The 23,521-nt window shown below is 45.6% G+C and overlaps 1 protein-coding gene and 1 pseudogene across 1 annotated transcript; both read right to left on the reverse strand.

The window, feature by feature from the left end:
* Positions 1 to 13,519: 13,519 nt before the first annotated feature.
* Positions 13,520 to 14,443, reverse strand: LOC136991952 (olfactory receptor 4S2-like; the record flags this gene model as incomplete). The annotated part of the gene is made up of 1 exon (XM_067295452.1): positions 13,520 to 14,443. A coding segment is annotated over exon 1 (924 nt), but the record flags the coding sequence as incomplete, so codon positions are not given.
* A 3,863-nt stretch (positions 14,444 to 18,306) lies between these two features.
* LOC136991805 (proto-oncogene Mas-like) lies at positions 18,307 to 22,681 on the reverse strand (annotated as a pseudogene).
* Positions 22,682 to 23,521: the final 840 nt, after the last annotated feature.

Consider the following 23,521-nt stretch of genomic DNA (forward strand, 5'->3'; position numbering starts at 1 on the left):
AGCTGAGCTGAGCTGAGCTGGAGATCAGTGCTCCTCTAGGGTAGCTCAGACAGAAACTGAAGGCCCAGGGTTGAGCATAAATGGGGCTCCTGGGCCCATGGGCAGGAGGTGCAAGTGGCTGCCTCAGACGAGGATGATCAGGCCCATTAAGGCCTGTTAGTGGCCTCAGACCCTGAAAACAGTAGTAATATTAAATATTAAAAATAAATATTAAAGACTTTTCTGTAATAGCAAGAGCTACAGCTTTACTGTGAGAAAGTACAATTGTGACACTTTTGATAGTGATTATTTTCACCTAAGTTTTTACTTTCAAGTATGATGCCTTGAAGATATCCCAGCTTTGTTTTCAACTGTTGCTAACTAGTACCAGTTCAGCAGTATCACCTCCATGTTCTGTTTCCATTCCCTTACCTCATACATCCTTGTAGTCTTTTTTTTCCTGACTCCCAGTCTGAAGGTGATCATTAACCTTTCAGTAAAACCGGGTCACATTCATCAGGCACCTTAGACTGTTTATAGTATTAGTGATGTGGGCGACTCGAGTCTTCCATGCAAGAACAAAGTTACCACACAGCAGGTGGTCCTGAGGGACAGCCTACCCTCTTTTGTTGTGGGTGAATATCCTTGAACCAATTCACATTCATCGCAGGCTAAAAATGTGCACACAGAAGAATTTTTTACAAATGCTGAGGCTGGGATTCATCTTACTTAAGTTTAGACTTCTGTTAATGAGCTGCCAAAGCATAAACCAAACTTGTAGGCTCTTTCTACAGCTCATGAAGGCAATAAAAGTCTCTTTGCCTCCATAGTTTGATCACACCTGTCTCTGTTTCCCTTGAAAGGTCTATATTTATATCTATGAATTACAGGAAGAGTGTAGAGTGACCAGCTCAGGTTTATGGAATTATTTCAAGTCCACATTAATGCAGCTTAATGCTGCCTTGAGTTCTGGTTTTGGATCACATTCCATCTGACTCAGGGAGCTGGCTCTCAGAGAACAAAAAGCCACTGGCTTCAGTAGGGAAAGACTTCAGTCTCAGCTGCTTTGGCCATGGAAGTAGCACAGAGAAGGAAACGTAACCTGCTATAACACTGCCTCAACACACAGAGTTATTAGACAAATGGGTGTAAGACCATTTTTCCCTATCCTTAGGAAGGACTGCAAGTAAAGGTCCCATAAAAAGCTACACTCCCTCTCACTGGGCGTCATCACTCAGAGCAACCCATTCTGCCCATCCTGAACCACTTAGACCCCTTAATGTGTAAACGTAGTGTCTGAGGAAGAAATATGTTCCACTCTTCCATAGCCATAGCTTTATCATTAAGACTGACAGGTGTCATTAAGCAATAACCAGTCAGTTCCCAGATCAACTCTGGCAGGATCTAGAAGTACAAATTTTCTGCAAGCAAACATTTTCATGCTTCCTAGAATACCATGGAGGTTTCAGATATTTCTGACTAAACTGTGAGAGAGGACTGCAGGAAAGAAAGATAAATAACCCAGACAAGCAATACCTGTTGATCCGCTTTTAACCCAGCTATCTCCTGAACACCACGGCTTTCACATAGTCTAGACGAGAACTCCGGAAGCCATTACATTGCCAGTCTAATGCAGTCTGGAAGAGGACTCGGTCCAATGCAAATACATTGCAGACCTCATGGTGCAGCCCAAACAGACAAGCTTCCCTCACTCATCATCTTACACACGGCACTGCACATTCATTGTCCCAGGAGTCGCCCCCACTCCACAACACGAGCAGCCACTGTAAGCACAGTCTAACTAAGGCTGCGTTACCTGGGACATTTCTGCCTGCCTAAGCCCCACTGATGGCTTTCCCTGCTAGGGACAGTCAGAGCAGATCACTCTTCAGCTGAGTAACCCAATTCAGCTCTCTGCTCTGAAGGCCAACAGTTTGTCGAACAACCTCTAAGCCCTCGAAGTAGCACAAGTAAGCTAGCTTTTCTGGCAGGTAGAGATGTCCTTAAACTCCTGCCAGAATCAGGGGAAGGGTCTTCGTTCATATGTCTCAAAGGCTCCTCAGCTTCCCAGAACAGCTGTCTTCATCATCTTATCGTAAAGTAATTTCAATAAGTGTCCAGTGATATTGCAAGAGCAGAGAGAGGTTAATGGCAAACTGTTACTAAAGCATGATATCTATGTCAACATCTTCCAATAGACCATTATTTTTCTTTTCTTCAAAAGAGTTAATTATTCAAGCATCTTAGAAGAAAAATAAGCATGTGATTAGGTGGAAGTGCAAAGGCAGTGTTAAGGCAGAGGCACCAGAACTCTAAGCAAATCACCAGCAATTAACTACTTGAAGAACTTTATATCTGCATTTGAAGAAAAATCTACCCCGATGGATGGACACATAATCTGAACCTGGATGGTCCACAGATGAACAGGTTATCACAGCAAAATATCTGCTCCACAGATGAGCAGGCTGCCTGAAACTAGATGGTCCATGAGACAAAGGGGTTATCTAACAAAGGACACGAGTACAAGGGTAGATGTGTTATTAGAGACAACAGGAGTCTTCTGTGGAAAAACCAGCTAACTGTGTATCAGGACTGTGCATTTTAATGAGAGGAAGAATTATCAAGTTTGATCATAATTAATAACAGAGATGGAGTCACATTCAGATGGCATACTTAATGCTTAAACTCCACGGAGTTGCACTGCAGCTCTTCAGAGTCAGATAAGCAGAACTGATTCCTCTGATATCTTACACTGTACTGCTATTTACGTGAATATGGTCTTGTTATTATTAAAAGAATTTATATGAAAGTTTGCAGTCTAAAGCTTTGTTAAGCTTTGTTTGCGAGCTGATAGGGACAGACATGACCAGGGTTCACTGAATTTGCTAGGACACTTATGTCATCAGTTTCACTAGTAAAAATTACTAAGGGCAGGGAATGAGACGGGCATGTCCTATAATCAATGACAACAAAGACACCCTTAGAGGATGATTCCTTCTGCTTATCACACCTATCTTAAGATGGGATGAATTGTCCTCTGAAGGTGATATTGCTCCCTTTGTCTCTAGGGGGAGCCCAGAATAGATGCTGCCTAGACCCCTAACCAAGGGTAGGGGAAATTAATTCACAGAAAGATTCTTCATTAGAGTGCATCTGCTGAGACTCCTGATTAAGGCCTGGTGTCTTGCAGGAGATCTGATTTACAGACATTAAACTGCATCGAGAGTCATAAATACACCAAGTACTTCAGTAACACCATTTTTCTGAAGAAAGAATTCTGAAGCGGCAAGCTGAGTGTTAGAATATCACATTTAGAATATCACATTTCATATTGAAGTTGTTTCTCAGCGTGTCACTCCACTAATGTTTCACAACGCCCAGGCTGCAGGTCAGCTGCAACATATAGGGAAAAGAATGAGCTGTTGCTCTAAAGGCAGTACTGAATTGCATAGTTCTGCAAACATCGGAGCAAAGAACATTTATCTGGGCATTTATCTGGAGCAGGGAGGGGCTCTATTGCAAGTCTGAAGTCCTAAAGTTTTTCTATTTAGATAAATCTTCTGATTTGTTTCAGTAAGATGTCTTTGAAGTGAAGAAGGAAGCTACTCACTATTACGAAGGTACATGAAATGTTTGTAGCTTTTGAAATAAGAGTTTATTTCTGGGGTCACTACTGCCAAAAATATCTCGCACCTCCATGCAAGAAAGGTAGGCCCATTTCTTCATTTTAGAGATGAAAAAGATCATTTTCAATCTGCAGATAGAATCATAGAATCATTTAGGTTGGGAAGGATTTCTGGAGATCATCAAGTCCAACCTCCTCCTCAGAGCAGGTTCAGTCAGATCAGATTGCTCCGGCCCGATCCAGCTGAATTTAAATGTCAGCACAGATGGAGATTCTACAGATTTGCACCTAATCCAGTGTTTGATCACTCACGTTGGGGCAGGACTCCTTCAGTTTCCCAAGTAGTCCATGGAAGAGAGCAACCTGTTGATAGCAAGCTCATTGAAACCCTTTTCTGAGAATTCACTGGGCTAGTTGCTGTGCTTTAGGGCAGAAAAGGTTGGGTAGGTTGGAGATAAACAACAGCCAGCTATGCAAAGCTAACTCAGTGTGTAAAGGCAGTCTGGTCTTTTGTGCATCTAAGCAGGGTAAGCATTTTGCTCACTTAAACTGTGTACCTAACCATTATAGGCTGGTTTTAATCCTGCTGTCTGCTTCTTGAAATGGGCAAGTACTTCTGAAATTTGGCTCAAGGGGGGAATAAACTGGCTTGGTATCCACAGTATCTACTCTTGCCTTTCTGGATGAAACAGGTCAGTAAGAGAATAGTTTTGTACCTATGCAATACCTTGAAGCCTATGCTAGAAACAGACCTCAGCAAGAATTGAAACCTCCATTCAGTCACCCACATGATAAGAACTCCGCTTTGAGAGCGTCAGCCAGGTTACTGCTAACCTCCAATAGATTAACAATAATTTTTCATGTGAGGTGAAGCTGGTAGAACCTTTACAGGGATGACTGATTCCCTTTTTGTTCAGGATTCCTTCCCTTTTAGTATGAGATTTTTCCCCCTCTAAATGGAAAGTATTCCATTTGGTGACTCTTCCCAATTTATTCCTGAGCAGAAAATGGCCACTTTTCCTTGACAACAGGGATGCAAGCAAATGAGAAATCCTTTCTCAGCCAAACCTGGAGGATCTTGTGGTATCTCCTCCTCTTTGGGAAGATGCAAAGCTGAGTTTTCCTGCTGCTGTTGCCATTTAGTGCTTGGCACCATTTCTTTCAAGAGAGGAAACTCTTACTTTCTTCTGCCAGGATGTGGATTTGTTATTTGTATGTTTACAAGTTGCAGTCCCAAAGTTCAGAGTGGTGGAGGTCCATGTAATGAAGGCAGGTCTTAGCAAGTTGGCACAGCTGCAGCCTAACCATTATATTCCTATTTCATGTTTTTGGTGTGTTTCGTGGCATCTTCACATCTCTGGCAATTCTCATCTCCTCCATCTACCTCATCTCCACCACCCTGAGGATCCACTCCTCCAAGGGCAGATGCAAAGCCTTCTCCACCTCTGCTTCCCATCTGAGAGCTCTCTTCTTGTTTTATGGCAGCACCATTTTTATGTACGGTAGCCCAATATGCAGCTACTCATTGGACTGAGATAAATGGGCCTCTCTGTTCTCTACAGTGGTGACTCCAGTGCTGAATCTTATCAGCTACAGCCTAAGGAATAAGGAGGTGAAGGATGCTCTGAGGAGAGTTTTAGGTCATATCAGAGAAACTTCAGCAGACTTGTTAGAAAGAGAACTTTGTTTGGGGAAAACTTATCAAAACCTTGGTACAAAGAGTAGGACTTCCAAGGAAGATTTGATCAGCTTCCAAGGGTGAGATTCAGAAAGGTACTTAATTGTTAGAAGTGCTTTTAGGGGGACTTTTAACTGGTTGTATCTGCAACTTCTGCCTTGAAAGACTGTGTTCCTCTGCTGCTGAAAGCTGGAGGAATCCTGACTTTTAACTTGCAAGTTCCAAGCACAAACAGGACTCCTGCCTGAGGAGTGCGTGGCACAGAACTGCAGTTCTCTGTTCTATTAGGAACGTTTGCTCATGTAGGAAAACCACCAGTCCGTCAAGATGAGAAAAAGCTTTCAGAGATATTCAAGAGGAGAAAAGCAATGTGATTTGAATTTATGGCCACTTCTGCTACGTCTTCATTATTTGAAAGGAGTAGCCTCTTCCAGTGCAACACACAGAACCTGAAGTTCTGGAAAGGAAATCTTGGAGAAGAGACACCCGTGGTTTTGCCCCCCAAACACTAGGGAAAGTAACTGTCCCTCTTCTGTTAAATCTCCCTCTTCTGTCACTCATTACTACCTCCTTTTTCCCCTTCTGCCTGGAAACATGAAAAAACTACAGCAATGCAGAAAAGATTGACTTCTAATTTTGCTACCATTGTGAAGTAACAAGACCTTATTCCTGCTTTTCATCTCCACATATCATCAATCCACTTGAGGCAACTGAGTGAACTGGTAGTTATTTTAAGGACATTGGACATAATCTGAAAGTTAATCAAGCTGCAGTGTTCTTTCACTTAAAAGAATGACGGAATAAGATGGTGACTTACCAACTACATGTCTGCCATCAATGTGATTTTGAGAATAAATGACCAATCATTTCTGGGAGATGAGAAAGTTGGGAAAGGCTTTGGAATCCTTTTATCAATTCAACTAAGCTAGCTCTAAGGATAGGTGTTCTATCACTAGTAGATGTTTCATCCCTTCTGGCTGAGTTTACAAATGCTGTCCCTCAGTTGGCAGAAGGAGTTGAAATCTTTATTGAGCTGAAAGTGACAGAATTAATCTCAGACAGTCGAGAGGTTCCTGCCTCTGCATAAGGTTTACAGTCAAAGGGGGATGGAAAGAGGTCTTGCAGATTCCCTTTGCATTTCACTGCAAGCCTGTTAGGGCTGTTATTTCCCCTGACTTCCTCTCCTTAAAGCTGTGCATAACTATAGCAAAGATTGTGTCCCTGTGGTCATCTATGGCACCCTAAAGAAGGATTTTACAAGTCTCAGGAAAATGTAGCCCTTTGGTCCTGCTAGTTGTCATCTTTCTGTTGCTGCAGAGGCTGAAGCTCAAGGTTTATCTCTTGTTTCTCATCATTAAGTATCATCAGATATGTGAAGTTCACAGTTTTTACACGTATCAATGTTGCACTGTCCTTATCTTGGACAGAGAAGTGAGATTTTCAAACCAGATTTCTGAGGTGTCCAAAATTGTCTCTTTCAGTGGACTCCCAGCTCACAGGAAGGAAATAGCTTGAGAAAAAACCACAGGCATCATTTTATTTTCCTGTGTATGTTTACAGGTCTCTGGGAAGAGCAATGTACACTACTACTCTTCCAGAAAAAGACAGGTAGGTTGTCATCAAAGAGCTTCCCTGCACAGCAATGAGTCATGTCTGCACACCTCTCTCTGCGCTGATGTTTAAGATAGTCAAAGCCATCTAGAGCTAAGCATCAGCAGAACCGGCAGCATGTTTCAATCAGGAATCACAATCACAAACCTAAATATGCTTTCTGACAAATATCATCAAAAAGAACAGATTATCATAAGCCCTGCATTCACCTATCCCTTAGTCTCCACCTCAAGAAACCCAGACAAAATTAGGGAATTTAAAATGTTAAAGAGCTGCTGTCTCTTCAAATCTACAGTTTGGTTTTCTAAGAAAGCCTTCTGATCCACCATCCAGAATCCTGTTCCTCTTCTTCCCTTCCCCAAATCTCAGTTCCAGGAGGAGATTTGGGAAAATCCCGGCCTTGAATCACTTGTCATGACAGCAATGCTAAAGTAAGTCCATTTGCAGTAGAACAGCATTGCCCAGAGTCAGGAGGTCCTAGGGGCATTTGGGGGTTTCCCTGCTGCAAACAGTTGAGGAAAACTCGATGGATCAAGAACAGTACTGTTAAGAATTTTAGGGAAATTTTCAGTGTTCAGCTAGGAATTAGGTTATATCTTATGGAGTATGGAGAGATATTGGATCCCCATATTTCCACTGAGATACCCACTCCTTAGACTGTTATAGTGTAAAGCACCAGACGACTGGCCAAAGTATGAAACTTCATCCAGTCTCTAAATAAAGCGGTGAAAAATGTCCCGACAATTGAACTGGATTGTGGCTCCAACATTGACTATGGTATTTAACCATGCTTGGATTGCTGCTCTGATAGATTATAAAGCTCAGCTATGACATAAGGTCAAGGCCTTGGAAAGGTGTTAGCAGAGCTCCTTTAAATGAAGCGTTCCCAGAGACACCAGGTTGGCACAGACTGATGAAAATCGGAGTGAATGCCTGGCATTGGGGAACAGCCTCTGTGTCCATCAGTGTTCCTGGGAGCCTTGGAAAGTCTAGTACAGTGTATGTCACCCTTCACTGTAAGGCAGACACCTAGTGCAGCATCCTGCTCCTCTCATGCTCCTATTTTACCATGCAATGAATCGCAGTCCCCTCAAAGGTCTCTTGCTGTCTTCAGCAGCTCTCTCAAGTTGAGGCACCTCCTGTCAGCACACCAATATATGTGAGATGAAACCTGCTTGTGCTGTGCCATCCTGAAGGATTTGCTTTCTCTTGGAAGCTTAGCACCACCATCACTTTTTTTGTGTAGAAACGTGAGCAGACACCACTCTCCGAAGCTCGTAGGAGCTAGTGGGAAAGCATAACCTCTCAAAATACCTAGCTATTCCTCTTAATGCCAGGAGAAGCCTAGACCTGAGACTTACACAGCTCTAAGGTGTCTAAAGGTAAAAGCCACAATACCACCCCAAAGGCTCGGGTCTGACTGGTGACAATATGCTCACATCCTTGTGACTGACAGTTTCCAAAGAAAGATGAGAGCTACATGAAACCTTGAGTTTAGTTTCAGTTCTACTCTTGTCTGCTGAGAAGATGGTGGAAGGGCGCATATAGATGAAAATGCATGACCCAAGGAACAGAAGCGCAACAGTGATATGGGAGGTGCAGGTAGAGAGTGCTTCGAGACGCCCTTTGGAAGAGCGTGTCCTCAAAGAGACCAAAACAGTGACATAGGACACAACAAGAACAAGCAAAAGAGCCCGAGGAAATCAGACCACTATTGGCAACCACGATGCAACCAACCACGTAGGTGTCAGTGCAGGCCAGCTTCAGCAAAGCGTGTACATCACAGAAGTAGTGGTCGATCTCATTGGGCCCACAAAACACTAGCTGAGCGGTCAGCAGGGTCTGCACCAGGGAGTGCACACAGCCTCCCACCCACGAAGCTGCCACCAGCCGGCCACACACATGCTTGTTCATAATGCTTGTGTAATGAAGCGGCTTGCATATAGCAGTGTAACGATCATGCGCCATTGCTATGAGGATGAACATCTCCGTGCAGGCAAAGAGACGGACCCCAAAGAGCTGTGCTATGCAGCCCACAAAAGAGATGGTCTTCTTTTCAGCAAGAAGGTCAGAAATGAGTTTGGGAACTGTGACAGTAGAGTAACTGATATCTACCAAGGACAAGTAGCTCAGGAAGAAGTACATGGGAGAGTCCAGCTGTTGACTGTTCTGTATAGTGATGATGCTAAGCAGGTTTCCAAGAACAACAGTGGCATAGAAGACTAAGAAGAATGTGAAGCATACTTTTGCTAATGTATCATCTTGTGTGAGTCCCTGGAAGACAAACTCCATCACATTGTTCTTGTTCTTCATATACGTCACGTAGACAGGACCTGAAGCACAGAATAAAGCCACCTGTGATGGCATTAGAAACACAGTGTTATCAGTACACATCCATATCGATCACTGGTATGTTCAATATCAATGTATTCCCTTTTATGCCTTTTGGGGAAAGTTTCCTTTCAAAGTCAATGCTTCTCTCAAGGAGTGACAGTTGATATCTAACTCAGAATGTATTACTGAAGTGTGTAATAGCGAGCTCCGTTTATTTATTTGAGGGAGTTGGTGGAAATATCCTCCAGATTCATATTTCTGATCTTTGCCCCTTTTAAAAAGGAAGACTAGTCACTAGGTTGCCTAAACATCCACTTTTGAAGTGTTGATTTGGAAACGAAAAACTGACTGAGAAGGGTAGTGCATGTTTTGATTTGAGTCTCAACACGTTAGTCATCCCCTAAGGAATTCTGCTCAGGCAGTGAACGTACCTTCTTTTTCAACCCTCTGAAGGAATTCAACAGAACTAGTCCTTACTATTGCTCTCTGACTCTGGTAGAATGTCCATGCATTTCTGTGCAGCCATCAGTATTCACATCATGACACAAGGCAGCTGGCTAATTAACATCACTTCAGCTATCAGCGTAGATCCTTCTGGAGGAGGTAAAGTGGACACCTACCTCATGTCTGTTTAGCAGAGATGTGCCTTTAGGCACAAACTGTCTTTAAGGCACCCTAAGTGAAATCAGACCATGTTCAAGGCATGCCAGGAAACCTGAAGCAGGAGAGTCATTGTCCTATATGTGCTGTACTGGGCTACATCTTGTGTGGATTGGTTCCAGTTATTGCTCATGAGTTTCTGGGTTGTGACCTCAGTCTCCAAAAGAGCAGGCTTGTATTTCCTCAGACCACCTTTCCTACAGTACATGAGTGAATACTGGAGATAATCTGCATTAACGATGTGTCAGTAAGGTTTTTGTACACCTCAGCCAAGTTCTGGACTAGGCATGGAAACCTCCAAAAATACACCTGTGATGCCACTGGGGTAATAAATACACCGCTGCTGAATCTCCTTTACTCACCAACACCCTTGTATTCACCTTTGCTGCACTCTAGTGCAGTACGCAAGTATCACTAGTGTTCAGTTTCTACACTGAAAAGATAGATGGCAAGAGCTGCATAACAATGTCCACAATACTGGCAAGTCCTTTGGGCTCTTAATCCTGTTCCACAATCACAGGTCAAACAGTTCTTTCTCACGAGATCTCTGCCTCTTCCACCCTCCAACTTTAGCAGCAGAGGAAATATTCTTTCGTGTCTCCAGCCCTATCTCCATGCCACTCCATGGGCAGAGGGAAAGCAATGTGGGGAGGCCCAAACTTACACAGTTTATATTTGCTAGTCTCCAACAGTTTGCCTGCTGTTCTCCTCTGATGACCTTCTTGGACCACTTCAGGCAGTTTCATCAAAACCTCTCAGCTCCAAGCTTCTTCTTGTGCATCACGAGAGCAGTCCACATCTCTGCCAGGGCTGGAAACTACAGAGGATGAAACGGACAGCCTGAATGTCCAGCTCCATTTCTCATTCTGCAAAAACAACTTCCAAGAGCATCGGCAAGAACAACTCTCTCTCTCTCTCCAGATGGGGAAGTTGTTGCAGAAATATTTCAAGTAAATTGCACAGCAGAAGCACAAGCTTACCAGAAGCAATGACATCGCAGAGGCATGTGAAGTTTTCTTTGTCAGAAAGAATCAGTGGACGGGGAGCTAAAATATATATTTTGGACAGCTATTAGAGTAATCTCTACAGGGTGACTGTGGAGCGTGATCACCTAGACCATGTCACATTGTGGGGGGGTTTGCTTGCTTTCTTGCTTGCTTTCCAACGCTGTCCAGATAAATGGACTTCATTTAGTATTAGCTATGTGCTTCTTTTGGAAACATTTCTATTTAAAATCAATGTCATGGCTGACCATTTGCAAGAGTTTGTGTTCACATTGCCCTTGCAATCAAACATTTTTTGAACAAAGATGTCTCTTACACGTCTCAGATATTTTTCCCTTCTAAGCCAATATTTCACATATGCTTTCTTCTTTCTTATTAACTTGCTCTTACCATTGCATGTTTGCAGCATAAATAAATATCAGAACTGTGCTATATGACTGTTGGCACTTAGACATCTGGTCTGTACACGTTTGAAACAAGAAGTAAACGAGGAAATTATTTCAAGACTTTAAAAATGTTTGTGGTCAGGCCTCACTACTTGCCAGGTATTTTTACTCAGGCAATGCAAAATACAGAAGCAGCTGGTTAGTCCTCATATTAAGTCATTATAAGAATCTGGGCCAATGTGCAGAGGAATCAAATGTTGTTGTTGTTGTTGTTGACGCCTTCCATAAGCTATGGTCCCGCTGTTGCCTGCTAGCATCCAGCAGCCAGAAGAGAAATCAGAAAAATCATGGCGTTCTTCCCCAAAACATTAAAAAAACAAAAAAGTTTTTAAATTATAAGCCTTAGCGTGAACTGGCCGTGTGCCCTAACGCCTCAGCAGTTTCAGTATGAAGGGGGTCAGTGGGCCCCATCTGTCTTTCTACCTGCCCCACCCCGGGTGAGACAGACCAACCTCTGAAGGCGCCTGTCCCTCTCTGTTGACAATGGTGCTGAGCTAGACAACTGTCCTTCATTGCATGAAGAATTTAGATTGCTACAAATAGGTGGGGCTGGTCCCACCTTTAGCTGTGTCCACAGAGTGTGAATGCTGGGTGAGGGACATGCTGGCCCAGGCCTGAGGGACACTATCCCTCTAAGCCTTGAGAATCAGGATTTATCCCAGTTCCGTCCTGCTGGCTGCCATCCACATAACCCACCACGGTGAGGAGAAGACACTGAGACGTCCGCAGTGTACTGGTGCATGCCTGTGAAACGGGAACCCACTCTGCCACCCCCTGCATAGAGCAGAGGACATTCGGGGAACCAGAGCATTTGCGACATTGTCCCAGGGTTTGGTCTGTAGATCTGCCGCTCTCCTGTGCAGGCAACACCTTCTTATCTTGAATCACACTTAAGCCATGTTAAGGTGCAACACAAGTGCAAGCAAGTGTTTATAGGGAACGTGAAGTGAAGGAAGGAAAAAGAAAGTGCTTTAGTTACTTTCAGAGTGCATTACACAGATGTCTTTCTCCCTCACACAGCTCATTTGCTCTTTTCCTCCTGGCAAGGTAGGAGTCAGGGTCCCGTGGCTCCTCGTGGCTCCTTCGTCCTTGTGGAGAACCTTAGCTGCTACAACTAACCTCCCTGTGGCAGCTGTGCCTGGCTCTGAGATGATTTAATCTTCCATCTTCACATTTCTTCTCTTCCCTCCTGCAGGAGTAGCTGCTCCAGCTATTCCCTTGGAATACATGTTTCTTCCTTTGCCTGGGCCTGTAGATGTGCCCTGTTGGGCTAGGAGTTATCCTGCGTACAGGAATTATTACTGAATAACTCTTTTTTTTCATTGACACGTAAAATTGTGCCTCCCAATGCTTTCTTTGCCCCGCAATGCTTTCTTTGGTGGCGACAATTTCCTACAGTGAGCAATTTATCTTTCACTTGGATCTTTGATTCTGTTTTAGTAATAAACAGTAAAATGCAAAATCTGAGGCAGAGATGAAGGGCAGACGGGATGGCTAGGAAGGAGGGCATTAGTGACAGGTGAACTACTGCAGAAAGGCAGAGAGTTGCTGCACTGGAATGGGAAGGGGAGAAGATTCTCCTCATAACACCTGCATCAGCAAATGACCCAGCCAGCATCTAAGATCAGCAGTTTAATTGCTAACCCATGGATTCAGCATATGACAATGCAGTACTCCTAAGAAGGCATTTACTCCAAAGTAAAGGGGAAGGAAGCCTTTGGTACAATTGCTTCCAGCAGCAGGTGACCAACAGCCTTGCAGACACCTTGGGCCATCGTTTCCTAGCTGAGTAGATTACAGAGCAGATGGAGTTTGTCTGACGGAAAGTTTACACCTGGGAGAGCTCGGACTAATGGGATGCTCTGCCTGGAACACATTTTAATATTTTTGATAGCATTCATTTATTTATTTGCTGGTGTCTCAGCAGTGCTTGGAAGCCCCAGTCCTGGGCCTGTGCTATTCAAAAAGAGAACATAAAGGGAATCCCTGCTAGTCACAGAGTTTACAATGCCATTCCAATCAAAACATGAACTTTCAGCATCTTCCCAATTACTGCAACAGCTAAAACCAAGCTTTTCTTCAAAAGGGAGCTTTCAGTAAATTTTCCAAAATGGAATTATAGTGAGAGAGACTTGATTTTCTCAGCTCCTGAGAAAATGTTACCACAGTTCTACACCTCACCCTTTTCACGCCAAACTTTTCTATTCCACAGTTTTCTCATGGCACTTTTCATCTCCTCATTTCTCAGTGTGTAGATGAGTGGGTTCAGCATGGGCGTGATGACAGTGTAAAACACAGCTACGCTCTTGTCCTCCGAGAGGTTGCTGGATGGGCGTATGTAGGTGAATGTGCATGGCCCAAAGAAGAGAATCACCACAGTAATGTGGGACCCACAGGTGGAGAGGGCTTTGTACCGCGCCTCGGACGTTTGCCTTTTCAAGGAAAACAAAATGACAATGTAGGACGTGACCAGGATGACGAAAGAGACCAAAGTAATCATTCCACTGTTGGCAACGACAATGACGCCCACAACATAGGTGTCGGTACAGGCCAGTTGTAGTAGGGGATGGACATCACAGAGGTAGTGGTCAATTTTGTTGGGGCCGCAAAAAGGGAGGCTAACGGTTAAGAGGGTCTGCACCAGGGAGTGCACAAAGCCCCCCACCCATGAACCCATCACCATCCAGCCACACACACGCCTGGTCATGAGGGTGGTGTAGTGCAGGGGTCTGCATATGGCAAAGTAGCGATCATAGGCCATCATTGTGAGGATGAAGATCTCAGCGCAGGCAAAGATATGAAACCCAAATAGCTGTGCCATGCAACCCCCAAAGGAAATGGTTTTCTTTTCAACAAGGAAGTCAGCAATCATTTTGGGAGCTGTGACAGAAGAGTAGCAAATATCTGCAATGGACAGGTGGCAGAGGAAGAAATACATGGGGGAGTTCAGACGTTGACTGCTAACTACAGTGACAACGATGAGCAGATTTCCTGCCATGATAACAATATAGAAGAACAAAAACACCACAAAATGTATTTTCTGCACCCCTTGGTTCTTTGAAAGGCCCAGAAGAATGAATTCCTTCACACTGCTTAAATTCTCCATGTTGATCAGTCAGGTGGCAATATGCAATATACAGCTTACACACCTGGGAAAACAAAGACAGACACATGATTCATCAGCATTTTTTCATTATTAATAATGAATTCTATATCAGAAGTGGATACAAACCAAGCAAGATATAGCATTAGTATTAAGTTTATGAAGTGTTTAGTTTCTGTCATGTATTTTTTCACAGCTACTTAATTGTCCACAGTACAAAGCTTCTGCCATGGCTTTGGTGGCACAGAGATAGGTGCACTTTGTGATATGTTCCTTAATCCTGGTGCTCCAGGAGTTTGAAGGACTGGCTCCATGGCTGGTAGCCTTCCATGCACTAAGGACAAGGCCAGAGTGTTCACCTTGGGCACTACAAGGCAGATAATGCAGCATGTTTGCCCTCAGGGGAGACAAAGTCCCTGACAGCAATCTTTGTAAAATGGGTGTCTTTAAGAATACCTGGAAATATTGCGCAGAATGATGATTTGTTTTATAAGTACACATGATCTTTGAATTCTTGTTTAGAAGGGAAATGTAACCACATGCAGAGAAATGAACTCTCTTGTGTATATACACTTTGAAACGTAAATATGAAATGTCACAGGCTGAAAAATGAGTTCTGGGAAGGTTATCTATCATGGAGGGGAAAAAAATTGCACATATGACTTAATGGAGTATTTCACATTGTTCTAAATCTCAGCATTGTTTCTATCAGAGGAAGGAAGAATGAAAGAATCGTGTGAGATCTTCTGTCCCAGCACTGTACTGATTTTACCCAGTATGATTTTTGAAACTCTCTGCATGATGCTTTCAAGGGTTAACTTAGCTTAATGAAGCTAATCTAACTAAACTCCTTCAACAGCCAGTATAAGTCTCTCTATAGGCTGATTCAGAATGACTAAATTAGGGTCCTTTGCAGAACCCTTTTTTCCTCCATTCACTGTGAGGAGCTTAAGCAAATTAGCACCACCAGGTTAGAATGACCCTCAGAGAATAATCCCTTTTGGTGCCTGAAAGTAGCTCAGAGCTTTTTGTAATGCCATCCACCTGTTTTAGGTTATGGCTGAGCTCCTTGTCCCTAGGCATTTCTACATCCATACAGTTTCTCATTCGAGACAAGGTCACATTCCAGCATAAACATGGGACTTCTTTGGTTCACCCTGCATTCCAGCTACAACCCATCGAGCATTACATGTCACTAATAAATGAGTAGCCTACATCTTTAGAAAGAGTGTAACGTCTCTAGCTTGCCATTATGCACCCAGGCCACCAGAATTCCCTTGGTCAAAGAAGTCTGGGAACCACCAGATGAAACTCTTCACAGAGAGTTTAAGGTCAGCCAAAAGCAGGCACTCTTTTAATAAAAATATCGACTGTATGGGCTTCCTTCTAGGATCAAAACATTCCCCGTCAGCTGGTGTTAAAATGCACCATTTTAAGTCCTGCAGAATTACATCACAACCAGGTCTTCTCATTTGTCTTCGTGATCTGTGAGCAAATCTGTGGAATGATTCAGTTAAGCCAAGTTATCTACCAACTACTTCAATCTGCAGCATAATCAGAAGCTCTCGTGCAGGCACAAAGTGATCAAGCATCCACAGGAAACACCGAAACTGAGAAAAGCCAAGATTACTTTCAAACCCACAAAGTGAAGCCGAGAGAGGAAGTGGGCAAAGGTAGGGACTTTTCCTATGCTTGCAGTTGTACTTACACTAGATGAAAGTTTTTCAAGCAGAAGGGTAAAATTTACACGGATGGTTCCCTTTCAGATATTTCTACAAGGAAAAGGATCAGTAAGAACAACGGGAGGTCAGTTTCTCCCTCGTCTTACCAAGTTGTGATCCTTTCTACCCCTCTTCCTTCTACTGAGCAACGACGTAGACTTCTCAACAAAATAAATGACAGGGATGAAATGAGCACACCTTTATGGCTGTGCAGTACCCAGTCGAAAAGAAATAGCTGGGCTCCATCCAAGCCAGAGCATCACTGGAAGCATACCACAGCAATCGCAGGGCCATGTTTAGGCAGTCAGAAAGGAGTGACCAAGAGAGAAATGGTCAGGGGAAACTATATGCCTGAATACCAGCAGATGGCAAACTCCTGAGCTAAAAACAAGGTGTGCATCTACAAAAGGACCGATTCACAATTCAGACAGCTCGGCTATGTATCTTGCTTGATAAGGTCCTTTCCATCACCACCAAACTGCATTTAACAAACTATCTCATCTCATCGACTTAAGTCATGTAGGCACCTGTACCTAAGCTAGGCATATTACACCTGACCAGTCTACTTGTAGATGTGATGAATCATGTGCTGCCAGTACCTGTTTCTTACTGCTGACTCCAGGAGGATTACTAGAATGACTAATTCAGTAGAGGATTGCCACCAGTTATGGCTTATCTCTTCAAGTGCCTTTGCAGGGGTAGACCTGAGCTATATGACATAATGCAATCAGCTGCAAAATAAAATGAATCTCATGTGTACTCTTAACATCTCAAAAAGGGTGAGAAATTGCACCATCTCCTTACTGCATGCATTCTTCCCTGAAATCTCAGCTGGTTATGGGAAACAAAAGAATAATATCGAAGCAATCGAATCTGCGGCTGTAGAACTAGCTCTGTATATGATTCTAGCCAAAGATAACTAGAGACAGTCAGTAACTTCAGTGGAAGTTCCTTTCCATATTTTCACATTTGTTCAAGAAGAAATGAAAAGGAAAAGGAAGAGGAAAGAAAAGCGAGCAAAGCAAAGCAAAGCGAGAAGCCAGAGAAGCTGCAAAACTTACCTCGCCTGTGTTTAGAGATCTAATTTTTTGTGTAAGGGCTGTACAACTTTATCTCCTCAACTTCTGTCTCCCCTGGTATGAATGTGTTAGAGCACAGCACCTTTAAAGAACATAGAATGGCTTCTGGAAAGCTTCCAAAACTTGCTTAGGAGGTGGCTGTTAGTGTATAACCCAACCCCATCTAATTCATTACTTGCTTTCCCGTGTCACAAGTGTATCTTGATGTTTCCTGCCTGTGTGAGAAGTGGTTTAATAGGCTGTGTGGATGATGTGACCTGGGTGTGCTGAATGATGCTTTCGTACCCCAGCAGCTGCACAAAGGGCTGAGAAGTAAACCGTTTAAGTACCAACCTTTAACCCTCTCCCAGGAAATCTTCCACCTGAAGGGCTCTTGGGGCTGGAGGAGGGAGGGGTGGAGGCTTCGTGAAGGGAAGGCGTGAAAGAAAGGGGCAAAGGAGGAGAATGAGTTCTGTCTTGACTGAAAAGTTTAAGTAAATATATTTTAAAGAAACAGTTGTCAGTCAATGCTTTTATAATGATATCACAAAGGCATTTCAGGGTTTCTGCATAAGAAATAACAGTCAAAGGAGTAGCTGAGTATTCAACTGGACAAGCATATGCATGGAACTATCCAGTTAATGCTTCTCGGAGTTCTTCCTTACTCCAAGCTGATGGTTGTATGGATTTCCCATGTGTAAAGGGCCATTAGGTCCACTGCTCTGGCTTCCTAGCATTGTGAATGCTAAAACTGCCCGTTTGTAATCTAGATATTTTCTCTCCTTTTTTAACTTCTGTGTATTCCAAAAAACATGTAAAAGAGAAATCCTCATTAAAGGAAACAAAGAAAGAAACCTCAAGCTGTAGGAAGAGTCACCATCCTCCAGGGATGGTAAAGAATTCCTATCACAGGAGTCTTTTAAGGACAGCTTGGGCTCATTTCTCTCAGGAGTGGTTACGATTAAGTTTTTATAGGGACAGAAGATGTCCTGGGTGACCTCTTGATGACCCTCCAAGTCCTATCTCACCAGAAATTTCATCACTGGAAACCCAGTGAATAAAGCCTCCTTGCAAGAACTTGCATGTTTTAACAGAGGTCAGTGAACTACAAAGTCAGTCAAAAAAATCCTTCATTTACGAATTGGGAAACTGAGGGAGGACATCACCTATTTAATGCCGATGGAAGTCAGCGAATTTAACCCTGACTTAGTCACTCTAGGCTCTTCTGCGCAAAAAAATGAATGTCTCTGGAGGCAGATGCATCTGATCTTCCTCAGAACTGATTTTAGGATGCGATTAGGTGTGAAATAGACATCTAGCTTTTAAACAAAATAACTTAGGGCGGACAAATCTCACTGTCACGATGGGCCCCATCTTTCTTAACCTGAGCAGCTGCAGTCAAAGGTGAACCTATGAAATGAAACCAACGAAGGAGGACAGCAGAGAGGTCTCATGGTTTCTAGTGAAATCTCTGCTAAAGCAATATTGTAATCAACCATTAAAGGGCTTCTCCAAACCTTGTTAACTGACATGAAATGGCTTCAGGAATACTGCTACTCCATAGAATTAAAACAAACAAATAAGAGAAGTTTAGACCCCTGTTAGTTCTTTGAATGTTCTGGTGCAGACATTTTCCCTTCTTTCTCTGCCCTCAACTTAATTTCAAAAAATCAGATTTAGATCCATTCCTTTTATATCCAGCCCTTCACTTGCTCACAAACTGTTTTAGTGTTAATTCGATCCACGCACCAGCCAACCCAGAAAGAGAGTAATGGAGAAACAAAGGAGGGAAGGATTGAGGGCAGGAGCCAGAAAAAACAAAAACCAAAAACCAAATAGAAAGTCTGGAGAGCTGGATGGAGAGGCAGAGAAATGCCCTTTCAGCCCTGCAGCAACAGGCAAGTGCCAGTGCCAGGAAGAGAGGTGACCCTCCCAGCAGCTACTGGGAAGACAGTGAGATAAGGTGCTGTGGCTGGGAGCTGAAAGCTTTCTCAGAAGCACTAGGGTGAGAGGCCTTGCATGGCACTGCGTAAGGGGAGCGAGGCATCCCCAGTGTGGGGCGAGACGGTGGTGGGGAAGAGATTTGGCACAGGGACAGGAGGGTGGCTGATGGCTCAGCAGGAGCTGTGTGCTGCAGCCACATAGGGAAGGGAAAAGCTCCTTACAAGCACCTTTCTCTCCACTGCCTGTACAGGCAGCCTAGGGCAACTAACTCATCTGGAGATGGCCATCTTGGGCAAAAGCTGGGAGAGATGAGTTGAGACGTCCTCTGGGGACAGCGATGGAGAGGCTCAGGCTGTAGGTGAGGAATTGGTGCTCTTCTCTACACACACAGAAGCACCACGCATCACTCCAGGACCCCTGTGTGTTGACCAGAGCAGCCGTGGCACCAGCTGAACGGTCCCCTAGGTGTTCAGGCCTGAAGGATGTTTCTATACAAGCCCAAAATAGCCAGGATGAAACTCATGCCTGCTGAGAATGGCCTCCCAGGAGCTGCCAGAATGCACTGGAGTCCTGCAGGCTTGGCCTCAAGTCAAAGTGAGGGAAGAGACTCCCTGTAAGGTTCAGGGTCCCAAAGACATGCCCAGCATCCTGGGTCACTCTTCCTCCCTGCGCTCTGCATGCTCTGCATAGCCATGCTCTGCGCACCATGTCCCCTTCCACAAGGGGGACCACGTAATGAGAAGAGGCACTGGCATGGTGTGCAGACAAGGATCGCTCTCACCCAGCTCCCTGGTCCCCAGCACAGCCCTGCTCGCAAGGGGCACGTCACCAGCTGAGCTGCTCCCACCGCAGTGGAGATGCCCTGGCTCCGCTGGGGGCTGAGCACTGCTGCCCACCTCCCCTCAGTCCCCTCTGCAGGCTGCCCCACCCTCCCACACCTCCTCGCCAGCAGGGATTTATACAGCAGTCTCTGCAGCAGTGTCTCTGGGCACTTGGCTTCCTTCTCCGCACGTTGCTTTCTCTGCAAACACTTGTCGGAAGGTGACTTTCCCAGAGCCATGGAGCCGGTGGTGACGGTTGCTCCTGAAGAGGAAGTAAATGACCGGGTTGGTGCTGCTGTCCCAGAGAGATGAGCCAGGGACCATCAAAAATGGGAATTTACCAACATTTGGCATGCAACAGCACAAGGGCTTCATCCACTGATTCTAATCCCATTCCCGGCATGAACATGTTGCCTCAGAGATTACATCTTGTGGAATACAGAGGGCTGCAAATGAGCTTTTCTCTGCAAGAGATTCTTGTCTCACAGAAACTCATCCATCAGCCTTATGGAGACTGCAACTTTACTGCTCACTTGTCCTTCTTTCCTTTCCTTCCCTTCCTTCCTTTCCTTTACCCCTTCTTTCTGAGGTGTTTCCTGGGGAAAGACGGAGATCTCGAGAGGCTGCACACACACTACATGTGCCGCAGGCCCTGCTCACCCCCCAGCACAGCAACGCCATGGGAGAAGTGGGAAAGGCACCAAGACAGGAAACAAGGGCAGGCAAAGGAGAGCACCACCTTCCCTGGCAGGGGCTGCTCTGCAGAGTGAGGGGGACATGCCCAGGCTGGGGGAGAGAAGACAAAGACCTCTGAGTGAGGGCTGCACACTTGTGTGGGAGGGAAAGAGGGAACACTTCTTCGCTGCTTCAAATTTGACGAGGACACAGCGTCAGAAAAAGACGTGATCTGGGGGCAGGTTCAAAACACAGCTCTGGGGACTTTCTCATACAGCCGGTCACTGCCCGTGGAAATCACAGCCGTGGGGTGCTGAGGGTGCTGGATGTGTGCGAGAGGCCCAGACCCTGCCTGCCGAGCTCAAGGGAGAAAGACCCTGGGACATTTTCTTCACCGGGGTGTGTGCGCAGGCAAGGAGGTGCCAGAGGTGCAGAGCCTGGCAGACCACAAGAGACGGCCTGCAAACTGACCCCCAGCTGTGCTGCTGGGGCCGGGGCCTGCCTGCAGTGAGGCAGCCCAGCCGCTCACCTGCTCTTCACGCCAGCAAAGGGGGGCTGCAGCGGAGAACCCCGTGCTGGGGCAGCAGGGTGGGCACAGAGAGCAGCTCTCGCAGCAGACGCTGCTCCCTGGGCCCGAGGGAGGTGACCACTGACGAAATGCTGACCCAGCTGCATTTCTGCTTCCTGCTGGCAGGGTTCCCCTCCAGTTCTTGCTCAGCCTTGCACTTCAGCACAGGCACAGCAGGAAGAGGCAATCCCCCTCTGGTGGTCGACCACCACCACCACCACGTGTTGGCATTGCCGCTTTCACCCTGCCTGAAAACTTGTTTCCCCGAGTTGGCCAAAGCTCCACCAGAGCCTTCCTGTGAATGTGGCTCACTTCTCCTGAGCGACAGAGCCCCAAGAAGACCACAAGGGCTTGTTTGCTGGCAGAAAAAAGCCAAAGTTTATTGGGCGAGGACCAGGACTGTGGCGGAGGTTGCAAAGGGGAATACAGGCAGTGCTTGGGGACCAAGTCCAGCAGAGCAGCACTATGCCAGGCTTGTGGCCCTGTCCCCACACCCAGCTTTGGTCACCTCCCTGGTGGCAAGAGGGCCACCAGCCATGGCGTGGGGCTCTCCATCTCCTCCCGGGCTGCCTGTGGAGATCAGCATCTCCACTCCTGCCTTGCCAGCAGGGATCTACACAGTGGTCTCCACAGCAGTGTCGCCGGGGCCTTGACTGCCCTCCTCACATGTTGCTTTCTCTGCAAACACTCGCCGGAAGGCCACTTTCACAGAGCCCTGCAACCGGCGCTGACGGCAGCTCCCGACAAGGAAGTAAATGACAGGATTGATGCTACTGTTCAGAGACACCAGCAAGAAAGACAGATTTTTCAGGAAATAATTCTTTTGAATAAGCAACACTGAGTATTATTTCTACACTGTAAGCAAACCCAAAGGCAAAGAAGAAGAGGATGTTGAGTAAGATCGCAACAAACAGTCTCCCAGGGTGACGCCTCTGTGAGCCATATCGAAGTTTGATGAGCAGGATCAGGTTGGAAAGGAACAGGAAGAAAGAGAAAATGAAGAAATTCACAATGCCTAGTTGTAGAAATATATGTCAACAGTTCATACTAAAGGGGGAATAACAACCCAGAAAAAACAAGCAAACAAAAAGTCAGGAAAGAAACCAGATCACCCCACACACAATTCCTGACAAGCACTTTGAGCGACGGCATCGGTGCCAGACTGGGAATAAAACAGACAGACACCTCTCCATGCTCATTGCTGCCAGGAGATACATGCTGGTAAAGTACCCCAGGAGAAACAGATCCATCAGGAGATATTTGGAAAAGATATAGTTATATAATGGAGAACAAGAGATTTCTATAACCATGTCTAGTGGTAATATAACAAGAAGAAAGAGGAGCAAAGAGAAGTCGGTGATGGCCAGGTTCAGAATGTAGACGGTGAAGGGGCTCTTCTTCATGTGAAAGCCCAGGAACCACACAACCATCCTGTTCCCCACTAGCCCACACAGAGACACTCAAAATTATCACCGCTCTGTAATCTCTTATGCACTGAGATTCTGCAGTCCTCTGAGAGTTTGTGTATCCTGTGGCCGTGTAGCTCAGAGAAAGGGCTGTTGTGTTGGTGTCCACCATGGTGAAGCCCCTGCTGTCGGTGTCATCTTGTCCCTCTCCCCTCTCCCGCCACCTCCTAGGAGAGACAAGGAAGGAGAGAGGAGATCAGGGGCATCAGCACTCCCAGCACTCGCCTTCCCTCCCCACTGCCCCACGCCAAGCCACGGGCTGGGGTGGGAAGGACCACCTCCCCCTGTGAGTAACCGGGAAAGGCCTGGAGAGAGACTGTCCTGGGGCAGCAGGAAGAGGTGGAGACAGGCTGGAGGTTTGGGGCAAGAGACATCTGGGAGAAAAAGAGAGACAGAGAGCGGTGGGGATGGGGTGGAATCGCTGCAAACAGGGGATGTCAAAAAGGAGGGGTCCTGGAGAGTCCCAAGAGCAATGGAGAGCTGCTCCCACAAGATCTGCCTAAGTCCACAGCCTCCTCCGGGCACAGAGAGCCCATGTGTAAACATGTAGAGCTCCCTGAGCTGCTTAGCCATGAGCTTGCAAATTGACACCAGCCTCATCTAGCTGTCACCACGGCTCACTTTGGCCTCCATTGAAAAGGGAAAGCTGCTTTTTCCTCTGCTGGAAGCAGGTAGAGCAGCAGGACTGAGTACATGGCAGAGAGGGGCTTGCCGTGAGCACAGCTGGATTCCTGCCTGCTGCAGGATGTCTTGCAGTGTGGGTAGCACTTTTAAACCTTCTGCTGCCTTGCAGGAGAGAGGGAAAAGAAGGGCTTGGTATTACAGAGC

The sequence above is a fragment of the Apteryx mantelli genome, chromosome 4, assembly GCF_036417845.1.
Source record: "Apteryx mantelli isolate bAptMan1 chromosome 4, bAptMan1.hap1, whole genome shotgun sequence".
NCBI lineage: Eukaryota > Metazoa > Chordata > Aves > Apterygiformes > Apterygidae > Apteryx > Apteryx mantelli.